Consider the following 12,812-nt stretch of genomic DNA (forward strand, 5'->3'; position numbering starts at 1 on the left):
ACTGTTAACTGCCCCCTCAAGGGCAATTAGGGATGGGCAATAAATGCTGGCACAGCCTGCGACCCCGACATCCCATGAATGAATAAAAGAAAAGGCAAAACCTTCATTGATTTGACATTGTGAACATCCATTGTGAGCAAGATGGGCAGAATTTGGGGTTTTTCCCCCCTCCCCCGACAGGAACATTTCTTTCAGATAAGGTGCTCGGCAACAACCTCAAAGACTTTATTTGGAGCTGATTAAATTCGCAATTTCAGGGCGCATCATGATTCAGACTCACAACCATCTGGTTGGGGAAATCGGTGATGTTGTAAGCGAGTGTCCATTGCCCGTGTCAAGCAATTGGTCCTAACTAGGTCATTGTCTTCTGTGGTCATGATGACGTGTTTCACGACGGTTTGGATTGATCCCACGTTGTCACACTCGTCCTCAGCGGGAGTCGACACCTTGGGGCTCAGCAATGTCATTGTCTTCCTTGACTCTGATCCACCAAGAATTGGCTTGAATCGTCGAGGTTTTCCGCTGGATTTGGCACGTGTACAGACCCTCGTTATACACATTTGCTACAATACTGAGGTCCTGGTCTTTCACAATGAAATATCCAGGCACTGAATTGGCTAATAATTCCCCGTCCTTGTACCAACTGAAAGAAACACACCAAATATTAATTATTGTAGCAGGAAGAGGAAGGGCTTGCATTTATCTAGCACCCCCATCACACTAAGAGTAGTTGTAGGTGATGTCAAGTGCTAAAGACATCGCCCATTTCATACATTAAGATTCCAGAAAAAGTAATTAAGTGAATGGTCAGTTGGCCTGTTAAATTGAAATGGGATGAAAATAAATGGGTCGAGCCATTTGATTTCATCCCATTTCATTTTAATTATCCTTTACCATTTCTTTCTTTCTTGTCTTTCTTAATATATATTAACCCCCCCCCCCCCCTTCCACCACAGTGCTGCACTGGATTACATTAAAGCTGCTATTTAAACACAAGTTGTTGTTGTACCATTGTTTGAGGGGGGAAAATTCACCAAGGCATTGGGGGAATTCCCAGTTTTATTGGAATAAATGGTACATGAATACTGCAAGTTTCTGCAGCATTAATGGGTGATTACGTGACAATGATTCAATGAAACTCACCTGACATTCAGAGGAGTTGAATGCGAGGCAGTCTTTCCACATCGGAAGGTCACTATGCGACCTTTGGATACATATTTCATCTTGACGTTCTGAGGCAGAGCAGTGGTTGTTATTGCTGCATCTGGCGGTTCTGAATGCAAACAAGGAAAGTCTGTTAGGGAGTCAAAAGTGCACATCTCGTCCGCAACAAGTTAACTATTCGTGGTTCCGTGGTGATGCTGACTGGTCGATTCCCAAGTCAAAAATAAAGAATGTTGTCAATTGGTGGTTGAGCATGAATCTCGGGGGCAGCATGGTGGCACAGTGGTTAGTACTGCTGCCCTCACAGCGCCAGGGTCCCGGGTTCAATTCCGGCCTCGGGTGACTCTGCGGAGTTTGCACTTTCTCCGCGTGTCTGCGTGGGTTCCCTCCGGGTGCTCCAATTTCTTCCCACAATCCAAAGATGTGGATTAGCCATGCTCAATTTTCTCCTTAGTGTCCAGACTTAGGTGGGGTTACAGGGATAGCACGAGGGAGTGGGTCGGTGCAGATTCAATGGGCCGAATGGTCTCCTTCTGCACTGCCGTGATTCCATGATCCTCCCTGATCCTTTCGTGGTCGTTCTAAGGAAATATATTTGTTTAAAATGAAAGCCTTTCATTTTCTGTGTTTGTCAGTTCTGACTCCTGATGATCTCGAAGTCCGAGTGGTTGTAGTCAAGGTTAGGTGGGGGTGGGGCAGACACGTTGAATTGGTGGGTTTGTCAAATCTCCGGGATTGTTCTGGAGTGTCCAGGAATTGAAGACCAATCTCCAGGCCAGTGCCAACATGCAGGAGAACAGGAAACATTAAAATAAATGGGTTCTCTTTAGTTTCTTTTGTTGCTTATTAGTTTTGAAAATATTGGTGATGAGGATGGGGGCAAATGCTGTTTGACCCACAGGAGTCACCCAATTAGGTAAAGGTGGATCTGAGGGTTTTATCCCATAGCCAAGAAAGGAGTTCAAATAAAAAGGAGTGGAAAGTTATGGAAAGCTCAGGTTAGATGGGTTGGTCTGTCCTGGACATTGCACCTCAGGAAGAATGTATTCATCTTGGTTACAGCATAGATTCACTAACATGATACCCACACCTCAGAAACTGTAGCAGTTCAAGAAAGCAGCTCACCATCACCTTGTCAAGGACAACTAGAGCCAGTGATGCCGATAAACCCATAAATGAATTGAAGGGCAGCACGGTGTCACAGTGGTTAGCACGGCTGCTTCACGGCGCCGAGGTCCCAGGTTCGATCCCGGTTCTGGGTCACTGTCCGTGTGGAGTTTGCACATTCTCCCAGTGTATGCGTGGGTTTCGCCCCCACAACCCAACCCAAAGATGTGCAGGGTGGGTGGATTGGCCACGCTCAACTGCCCCTTAATTGGAAAAAATGATTTTGGTACTCTAAATTTTAAAAATAAGTAAATGAATTGAAAAAATCACTGGGGCTAAAAGGATTAAATTATGAAGCGTGGATTAGGATTGTATTATTTTGAGTATATTAGGTTGTTATGGGAGCGGTGTTTTCAGAACCCCAAAATGTATCATGGAGTCCAACCAACCCCCACCTATAATGGATTGTTGCTTTTGAAGCACACGGCTTGTTCCCCAAGGTGTGGTATTACAAATATGGACATGTGGGTTTTAAAACAAAACAATATTTATTCCATGAACTCAACTTAACCTTTTAAAATGACCATTGGATCTCTTAACACCCCTTATTTCAAAGATAACCCCGAAAATAATATAACACTGCCCAATCCTGCAAACTGTTCTTTTAAATATCCAAAAGACTTCAACCCTTCAAAAATAGGAGCACAACAGGTTACATTCAATATATTTGTAGTCTTTGTATTTGCAGGAATCACCAGACCAGCTCTTTTCCTTCCTGCAGCTCTCAGCAAACCAGCCAGGCACTTTTCAGCTGCTCTCTCAAACTGAAACTAAAAACTTCAAAATGGCTGAGCTAAAAGCCCAGCTCCACCCACACTCTGACATCACTGCATTTCTAAAGGTACATTGCTTAAACATCCACTTCTTAAAGGGACTCTCATATGACAAGGGTAAGGTTAAAGGATGACCTACTTGAGGTGTTTGAGATGATTAAAGGACTTTGGAAGGGTAAGTGAAGATAAATTATTTTCTCTGGTAGGAGGAATCCAGCACAAGCAAGCACAAATCAGCGTTAGGGTGATGTAAGAAAACCTTTATTCGCGCTAACGCTACTGGGAGTTGGGAACTCTCCCAAAGTGCTGCTGGTATATCCTTTTTCAAAACTGAGATAGCGAGGTTTTTGCCGGGAAAGTTTATTAATTTATTAACGTTGGGTACATGAAGTTAAGATATCAATTAGCCATTAATAATAATAATCGTTATTATTGTCACAAGTAGGCTTACATCAACACTGCAATGAAGTTACTGTGAAAAGCCCCGAGTCACTGCACTACGGCACCTGTTTGGGTACACGGAGGGAGAATTCAGATTTCTCAGCTGGTACGGGAATTGAACCCACGCTGCGGGCTTCGTTCTGCATTACAAAGCAGCTGTGTAGCCCCCTGAGCTAAACCAGCCCTGTTGAATTATTAATTCAAGAGTCGAATGGCTGCCTCCTGCTGACAAATGAGAAGTGTCTGCCAAAAGACCATCGACCCTCCTGCTCCGAGGCCTGGGCCTTCTATGGTCCCAGGGCCGGCTCAAGGCACCGGCAACTCGGGCAGTCGCCCGGGGCGCCATGTGCTCGGGGGCGGCAGAGACTCGGGACCCGCGCATGCGCAGTTGGGCCGGTGCCAACCAGCGCATGCGCGGTGGCCGCCCGCCCCCAGGGCGGCCCCCCGGCTCGGTCCGCCCCTCCGCTCAGTCCCCCCCGCCCCGCCCTCGGGTCCGCCCCCCCGCCCGTCTCGGGTCCACCCCCCGCGGCCCCGCACCCCCCCCTTCGACCCCCCCCCCCCCTCCTCGCCCCCCCCCCCCCTCGGCCCCGCCCCCCCCTCCCAAAGGGCGCCGAAGTTCAGCTTGCCCGGGGCGCCAGCAACCCTAGAGCCGGCGCTGTATGGTCCACAAGGAAATCAGGCCTCTGCCATTTCTCCCAACCCTCCTCCAGCAGCAGTAGGGGCCTGAGTGAAACCCATCGCGGTACGAGCACCAAAGGTCCACAAAACAAGGAGCTCTGTCCCTACAACGGTTGCCCCAATGGCCACAGCAGAAACTGAACTCGACTGGCTATAAAGTTACTGTGGTAACAACAGCAGTTCAAAGGCTGGGGACTCAGCAGTGAGTGCCTCACCTCCTCACTCCCCAAAGCCTGTCCACCATCCACACGGCACAAGTCAGGAGTGTAATGGATTCTCTCCCCTTGTCTGGATAGTGAAGCGCCAACAACACTCAAGAAGCTCAACAATATCCAGGACAAAGCATCCTGCTTGATTGACAGCCCTCTCGCTAACACCCGTGAATGGCGCTCCATCCACCACCTGAAACATTCGCTCCGACCACCACTGACGCACAGCGGCAGCCGTGTGTACCATCTACAAGCTGCACTGCAGCAATTCGCCAAGTTTCCTGGTACAGCACCTTGCAAAACCATGACCCGACCATCTAGAGGAACAAGGACAACAAGCAGAAGATACATTGGAACGCCACCGCCTGGAGGTTCCCCTCCAAGTCACTCACCAGCTTCACTTGGCAATATGTGGCCATGCCTTCACTGTCGTTGGGTCAAAATCCTGGAACTCCCTCCCTATCAGCACTGTGGGTGTACCTACAACATATGGACTGCAGAAGTTCAAGAAGTCAGCTTACCACCATCTTCTCAAGGGCAATTCGGGATGGGCAATAATTACTGGCTTAGCCAGTGACGCCCACATCCTGTCGACTAATTTTAAAAGTCGTTATTGCAATCCTCAGGCAGGATTGAAACTCACCAAAACACAGGTCACACACTTGAGGACAATGTTTTTTCATGAATGAGCGTCGCTTCTTACAGAATCCAAGTCGAGCCCAGGGATCGCACAGTCTCTTCTTATCAATGCAGCCTGCAGGAGAAGGAGAGGGCATCATGTGAGGGTGAAATGTTGCAATGGACACACCAGATCAGAGAGTGGAAAATCACCCCGAGGTACGGACATCAATCACTCCCTCGCAGACCCTGTCCTAAGTGGGTGTGCACAGAAGATGGGGGGTTGGTGTACGAGCATTGACCAGAACGAGAATCCCCCACTTTGTGGGTGATGCACAATCAATTGGGCAAAGACTAAGGTTGGATACAACTGAGGCTTTATTGCAGTAAGATGTGTGGCCTCCCGCTGCAGCTGGCGAAATGGCTGCTGAATAGAGGACACGCTCCTCCTACTGGGCGGAGCCAGCAGGCACGGGCTACCGGCGAACCTGTAGTACAGGTCTTACCTTACATCACCTAATACAGGTGTAACAGTGGGTTACCACATTGGGGAGCATCTAAATGGAGAATAGTGACTTGGGCAAAGCAGTGGAGCCTGGCACAGGAAGGAGTGACACCTACTGGAGAAAACAGCAGCAGTAAAACAGCAATACAGGCCAGCCATTTAATCATTCTGTTTTTTAAACTTTCCTTTCACAATAAAAATCGGAAGAGAGAAACTTAAAACGGTGTGGTGTCAGGGACTAATTGGATAGCTTTCAGAGACACAGGCCAGAAATGGCCTCCTTTACTGCAGTACAATTCTGTGAAAACACTGGAAATAAATATCAATATTTAAGTGAAGCCAATTACCCTGGCACGCTTTTATCGTCAACAACATTAGATACAGAAAGAATTGCTGTAATAAAGGCACCATTTGTCTAACTCACCACATGGGAACAGACACATCTGTAATTCTCAGCATCCCGCAGTAAGCAGGTGAGCAATAACTGTGCCAATGAAACAGTGCACAATTCCAGATGTTGTGAAGTTACAATCTTATTTCCACACACTTTCCAAGGTCAGAAAGTGAAGCTTCTCATTTCTTGAGTCACCATTTGGCCCCATGAAGACGATCATATCTTCAAGAGTCCCGAGAAGGTTAAACAACAACGGTTTATTCAGTCACACAGAAGTAAAGGCCGCAACGCGGCATACAGCACATAAGGCCCAGCCGGGGCAACCGATCATGACGGTCCCAATCCGGGCCGGCTTTTCAGTGCCCTGTTCACGAGCCTCAGCTGCTAGGCCTCCGCTCCTCAGGGGGTAGGGGTGGGGGGGGGGGGGGGGCTTATTCCACCAGCCTTTTGGGGCTTTTTGAAAGAACTATCCAATTAGTTCCCACTCACTCCCCCTTTGCTCCTCGAACCCTGCAAATTTCTTCTTTTCAAATATTTATCCAATTGTCCTTTGAAATTTACGATTGAAACAGGTAGCGCCACATTCTGTAGTCTGGCTGATATGAATGATGCGCTACAAAACATTGAGTTTAAATAATTTATTATGAAACAACTGCATGGTAAAGATGACTGGAATAAATAAATAACAAACTACTGACACTAACTAACTATTCTAGAGCTACTGCAAAATACGTCTATCCACCAACACGACTTACTCCCCACTCCCCTAGACACATTCACCTGGTAGGTTCACACTGCCACCTGGTGATCAGAGGTTGTGAATGATATTATATACAGAATTGCTTTATGAATGTCATCACAGGATGTGCACTCCAGACTGTGGTAAATAGCAGTCGTACCGTATAGCCTCTGGATTCCCCAGATGTCATCCTGCGTGATTCTTCGCTGTCCTGTAAACGTTGCGTTGGGATGCATCAACGCACTCACATTGCGCGAGTGCATCAGCCCCAGTGCATGGCCAATCTCGTGAGCTGCAACCTGCACCAAATCGTTCAGCCAAACACCTGTCAACACAGCAGAGCAAAACCAATCAAATAGAGCAGGAGGGAAGGGGGCCACGATTAACTGGTAAACACTGAAGAACCTTTAAAAGCAGGAGAATCCGTTGGTCACTTCATGAGAGATTAATCTCCCGGGACCTCCTCCTGCCATGGCTCAGTGGTACCACTCTTGCCTTTGAATCTAAATGTCGAGGGTTCAAAGAGTTACGAGCAAATCGTTAAAGCTGGCGAGTTGCTGAGGAGCTGTCGCACTTTCAGAGGGGCTGTCTGTTAGAGGAGATTTTAAAGCAAGGTTCAATTTCTGATCGAGGAAGACAATCCTGCTTCCCAGCCTCTGTACAGGTTTTCCCAGCACGAAAGCTGACCTTGGGATATTGCTGAGCTATCCTGAAACTTCCCTGATGTGGAGATGCCGGTGTTGGACTGGGGTGAGCACAGTAAGAAGTCTCACAGCACCGGGAAGGACTTTAACCTGCTGTTGTAAGACTGAAAATTCCCTACAGTTTTCCCAGTGGAATCCAAATTCAATACAGGCCAGGACTGGTTACCTCGCACTGCCAAATTTGCAATTAATTTGCAGTGAATTAATTTTCTTCTTATTTTAAAATTCTGGCCCGTCACTTTCAGAAGAGCTTCCGTATTCTTTCGTATCATTTCATCAACAAAAATACATCAATCTCAGCTCGAGACCTTCAATTAACCTCCAACTTCAACAGTTCCTGATTTCATGCGAACATATGAATTAGGAGCAGGAAGTATGCCACTCGGCCCCTCGAGCCTTCTCCGCCATTCAATAAGGTCATGGCTAATCTGAGTGTAACCTCAACCCACATTCCTGCCTCACCCCCTGATAACCTTTCACCCCTTTGTTAATGAAGAAACTATCGGCTTGAAATATGTTCAAAACTCTGCTTCCACTGCCTTTCGAGAAACAGCATTCCATAGACTCACAACCCTCAGAGAAAATAATTCTCTTAATCTCTGTCTTGAATGAGCGACCCGTACATTTAAAAATCGACCCCTCGCTCGAGATTCTCCCTCAAGAGGAAACATCCTCTCCATATCCACCCTGTCAAGGATCTTCTATGTTTCAATAAAGCTGCTCTTCTAAAGTCCAGTAAAGCGGCACAGTGGTTAACACTGCTGCCTCACAGCGCCAGGGACCTGGGTTTGATTCTGGCCTTGGATGACTATGTGGAGTTTGCACTTTATCCCCATGTCTGTGTGGGTTTCCTTGGGGTGCTCTGGCCCCCCCCCCCCCTCCCCCCTCCCCCACCGACACTCCAATAGTGTGCAGGTATGGTGGGGTTACCGGAATAGGGCAGGGGATTTGGGCCTAGATAAGGTGCTCTTTCAGAGGGTTGGTGCAGGCTTGATGGCTGAATGGCCTCCTTCTGCACTGTAGGGATTCTATAGTTGCAAGCCCAACCTTTCCTCACAAGACAATGCATCTATTCCTGGTATTAGTCTAGTCAACCTCCTCGGAACAGCTTCCAATGCCCTTTTCCTTTATTCTCTGTGATGTAGTGCTTCCTGGACAGCATAGCTCTAGTTTTAATATTGTTTCCTGATGCAAGAACAACATAGAGTCAGAGAGTTTTACAGCACAGAAAGAGGCCCTATAGCCCACTATGTCTGTGCCAGCCATCAAGCACTCTTCGAATCCCACTTTCCAGCACTTGGTCCATAGCCTGGTTTGCCAAGGCATTAAATGCTTCTCAAATATAGTGAAAATGAAAATGAAAATCGCTTATTGTCACAAGTAGGCTTCAATGAAGTTACTGTGAAAAGCCGCTAGTCGCCACATTCCGGCGCCTGTCCGGGGAGGCTGATACGGGAATCGAACCGTGCTGCTGGCCTGCTTGGTCTGCTTTAAAAGCCAGCGATTTAGCCCAGTGAGCTAAATCAGCCCCTAGTGCAAATTGTTCCAACTTTTCCTGCTGTAGAACCCTATTAAATATCTACTTAAAATACTTGAAATGACTGGTTAATCCCATCTGCTCTGAATCTGTCAGTTTACCCACAGCTTTCAATATCCCATTGAATACTTCCTCATACTCCAGGTTTCCTAGTCTTCCTTGTGCTCCCAGTTTCCTGGTCTCCCTCATGCTTCTCGTTCCATCCGGATCGTGTTGTGTTAGCTGCTGGGACAGCCTTTGTCCCCCATTTTTGATCTTTTGGCGTAAGGCATACACACTCCGCGCATCCTCTTGGTAGCAAGTTCCCGTTGTCTCACAGTGACAATACCACGACCCTAATAACCCCCAGAGTCTCAGCAGCAGCCCCCCCCCCCCCTACTCATATGGTCCCCCATGCCAATGTGCCCTTTAGAGTTGGTCACCCTGACAACAATGTATCATATCATCGGAAAGATGGCACTTCCGACAGCACTCCCTCGGGACTGCACTAAGGGTTTCAAATTGGATTATATGCTCAGTTCCTTCAACAGGACTAATACGTACGACCCAGGGGTAAATGCGTTACCCACCATCAACACCATTTAGCATCAATACCTTGCTTCCAGCTGAACCGAGACTTGCCCAGAATCCAGAACTCATGATTGTCGAAGTGAATATCACCAAGTGGGGGCAGGAACGCGTGACCCAGCTCGCCATTGAGTCCGTCAAAGCAGGGGTGAAGTGGGGCAAACCAGCAGTCGGTGTGATTGAACGTGTAGAATCCTGAAATGTATTTAAATTCAGCTTTAATAATAAGAAATCAGCCCAAAGATAATGCTTCTCATAAACGATTTGGAGGAGAATATTTCTCGTTAGGTTGTAACATTTGCTGAGGTGAGTATTTTGGGAGGGAAACGTTTTGACATAGGAAGGTACAGAGTTTTGCGGGTTGGTGACTAGCTGGTCCATCGAGCCTGCCCCACATCTCATTATGACTCAGAACCTCCTTCCACATCGCGCAATCTCCCACCAAACCCTGAAGTCACGGAGGATTGTCTCAAGTATTTAGACCAGAGTGGAGGAATTCTGAAAAGCAAGGGTGGAAAAGGGGAAGGGCTTGGGGGGGTGACACAGTGAGGATCTTCAAACCGCAGAGATGATTCATAGAAGCATCATGACACTGGTCCCTGGTGTCAAAAGACTGAATGATGGGGAAAAGTGGTCGGACAACAAATTAGTACATTTTGGGGTGAACATCACCCTCTCTATTGCTCCTCCTTCCACAAACATTCGATCCCTCCATCACCGATGAACAGTGGCAGCCGTGTGTACCATCTACCAGATGCACTGCCGGAACTCACAATAATAATAATAATAATTGCTTATTGTCACAAGTAGGCATCAATGAAGTAACTGTGAGAAGCCCTTAGTCGCCACATTCCGGCGCCTGCTCTGGGAGGCCGGTAGGGGAATTGAACCCGCACTGCTGGCATTGTTCTGCATTGCCAGCCCGCTGTTTAGCCCACTGTGCTAAACCAGCCCCATGGTTCCTTAGGCAGCACCTTCCAAACCCACGGCCACTACCATCTAGAAGGACAAGATCAGCAGGTACCTGGGAACCCCACCCACCTGGACTTTCCCCTCCAAGTCACTCACCACCCTGACTTGGAAATACATCGCCGTTCCTTCACTATCGCTGCTGCAACATCCTGGAACTCCCTCCCAAGCATTGTGGCTGTACTTACACCTCAGCGGTTCAAGAAGGCAACTCACCACCACCTTCTGAAGGGCAACTAGGGATGGCCAATAAATGCTGGCCAAACCAGCAACGCCCACATCCCGTAAATTAAATGACAATCAGAAAATGGAATGGACTTTCAACTAAGGTTCTGGGATTTAGGAGCTGGAGGATGCCATTAATCCTTCAAAACTGTTCCTCCATTCACCTGGATAGTGGCTGATCTTAACCCTATCCAGCTGCTAAGTTCTTGAATGAATAATATCACAAGTAATTTTAAAAGGGAGGCGGACAAATACTTCAGGCCGAAGAACTTAAACGGTTACAGTCAAAAAGCGGAGAATCGGGGCTCAACATGTCTGCTCCATTAAAGCGACAGCACAGCATGAAGGGCTGAATGGCCACCTTTGAAATGAAATGAATGAAAATGAAAATCGCTTATTGTCACGAGTAGGCTACAATGAAGTTACTGTTAAAAGCCCCTAGTTACCACATTCCGGTGCCTGTTCGGGGAGGCTGTTACGGGAATCGAACCGTGCTGTTGGCCTGCTTGGTCTGCTTTAAAAGCCAGCAATTTAGCCGAGTGAGCTAAACCAGCCCCTAATGTATGTTTCAATGATCCCATTATCCTTCCCTAACAAAGTTTTATTAATTTCAGTACTGAAATTTTTAATAGACCCTCTAACATTAACAGCTATTTGGGGACGCGATTGTCCATGAAACAAGTGGGATGTTGTGATTGGATATGGACATGGTAGGTTTAAAGTGAATGGATGTGCTTCGATGGGCTGAATGGAGTTGAAATCTAGCAATTAATCTCCTGCTGCTCATCATTGTTCAATGCACCCTTTCTGGAGGTGAACATGTGCGGACACCAGGTGAGCACATGGTCGGGTTTGGTTGTGACGCCCCACATAGTCAATCACCCTGACGAAAATGATGTCCCACGTGGTCAACCATCCTCCCAACAGTCACCCTAACTGTGGGAAAGGTGTCACAGGCAGTAGGGCCCGGATACCAGTGAGGTGAATGACAGGATGGAGTCAACGGCAAAACGAGAAAACAGGAGACAATATTTTAAAATACATAAAAATAAGAATGTTCCTGATCCGAGATGTGAATTCTGAACAAACGCTAGCTGAAGCTGTCAAGACTGGATTCATTTTTAATTGTATCCAATTAATTTTTTCCCAGTTAAGGGGCAATTTAGCGTGGCCAATCCACCTAGCCTGCACATCTTTTGGGTTGTGGGGGCGAAACCCACGCAAACACGGGGAGAATGTGCAAACTCCACACGGACAATGACCCAGAGCCGGGATCGAACCTGGGACCTCGGCGCCGTGATAGGCAATTGTGCTAACCACTTGCGCCACTGTGCTGCCCTACAGGCTGGATTCATGCTGTGTCACTGTATGCTTCATATCTCAGCTCGGGTAAATATACCTTCCAATAGTTTAACAGCCAGGAATTAATGGACCTTCTACAAACTATGGGCAATGTTCTATAAACTATGGGCAATGTTACTATGGGCAATGTTCTATAAACTATGGGCAATGTTACTATGGGCAATGTTACTATAAACTATGGGCAATGTTACTATGGGCAGTGTTACTATGGGCAATGCTACACAAAAATTCTTCTTGATTCGAAATCTGGATGAAACTTGTGAATATTGGATCCATTCTCACAGGAAATCCAATGTCATTGTATTCTGCTTCACTCATACTTGAGGCACAAACTTCAGGGTAAAGGAAAGGCAGCACGGTAGCATTGTGGATAGCACAACTGCTTCACAGCTCTCCAGGATCCCAGGTTCGATTCCTGGCTTGGGTCACTGTCTGTGTGGAGTCTGCACGTTCTCCCCGTGTCTGCGTGGGTTTCCTCCCACGAGTCCCAAAAGACGTGCTTGTTAGGTGAATTGAACATTCTGAATTCGTCCTCGGTGTACCCGAACAGGCGCCAGAATGTGGCAACGAGGAGCTTTTCACCTCCCCGCGCTCCCCCCCCCCCCCCCCCCTCCCTCCCCCCTCCCACTGCCAACCCCCAGAATTAAATTGGCCTGGAAACAGATTCACCATCCAATGAAGGATGGCGGGGCATCACAAAACCGCAATGACAAATCAGGACCTTCCAGCTTGGAAGAAGCAAGATGCTGCAATTATGAAT

At 47.5% G+C, this 12,812-nt stretch overlaps 1 protein-coding gene across 1 annotated transcript in view; it reads right to left on the reverse strand.

Moving 5' to 3' along the window:
• Positions 1 to 203: 203 nt before the first annotated feature.
• Positions 204 to 12,812, reverse strand: part of mmp23bb (matrix metallopeptidase 23bb) — a 33,834-nt gene continuing 21,225 nt past the window's right edge. The window contains exons 4-8 of the mRNA XM_038817175.1: positions 9,524 to 9,691; positions 6,849 to 7,013; positions 5,076 to 5,186; positions 1,144 to 1,273; positions 204 to 643 (exon numbers count right to left, since the gene is read on the reverse strand). Of these exons, the coding sequence (XP_038673103.1) occupies positions 430 to 643; positions 1,144 to 1,273; positions 5,076 to 5,186; positions 6,849 to 7,013; positions 9,524 to 9,691 (788 nt within the window). The 3' untranslated portion in view covers positions 204 to 429. The remainder of the gene's footprint in view (positions 644 to 1,143; positions 1,274 to 5,075; positions 5,187 to 6,848; positions 7,014 to 9,523; positions 9,692 to 12,812) is intronic.

This window comes from Scyliorhinus canicula, chromosome 13 (genome assembly GCF_902713615.1).
Source record: "Scyliorhinus canicula chromosome 13, sScyCan1.1, whole genome shotgun sequence".
In the NCBI taxonomy this organism is placed as follows: domain Eukaryota; kingdom Metazoa; phylum Chordata; class Chondrichthyes; order Carcharhiniformes; family Scyliorhinidae; genus Scyliorhinus; species Scyliorhinus canicula.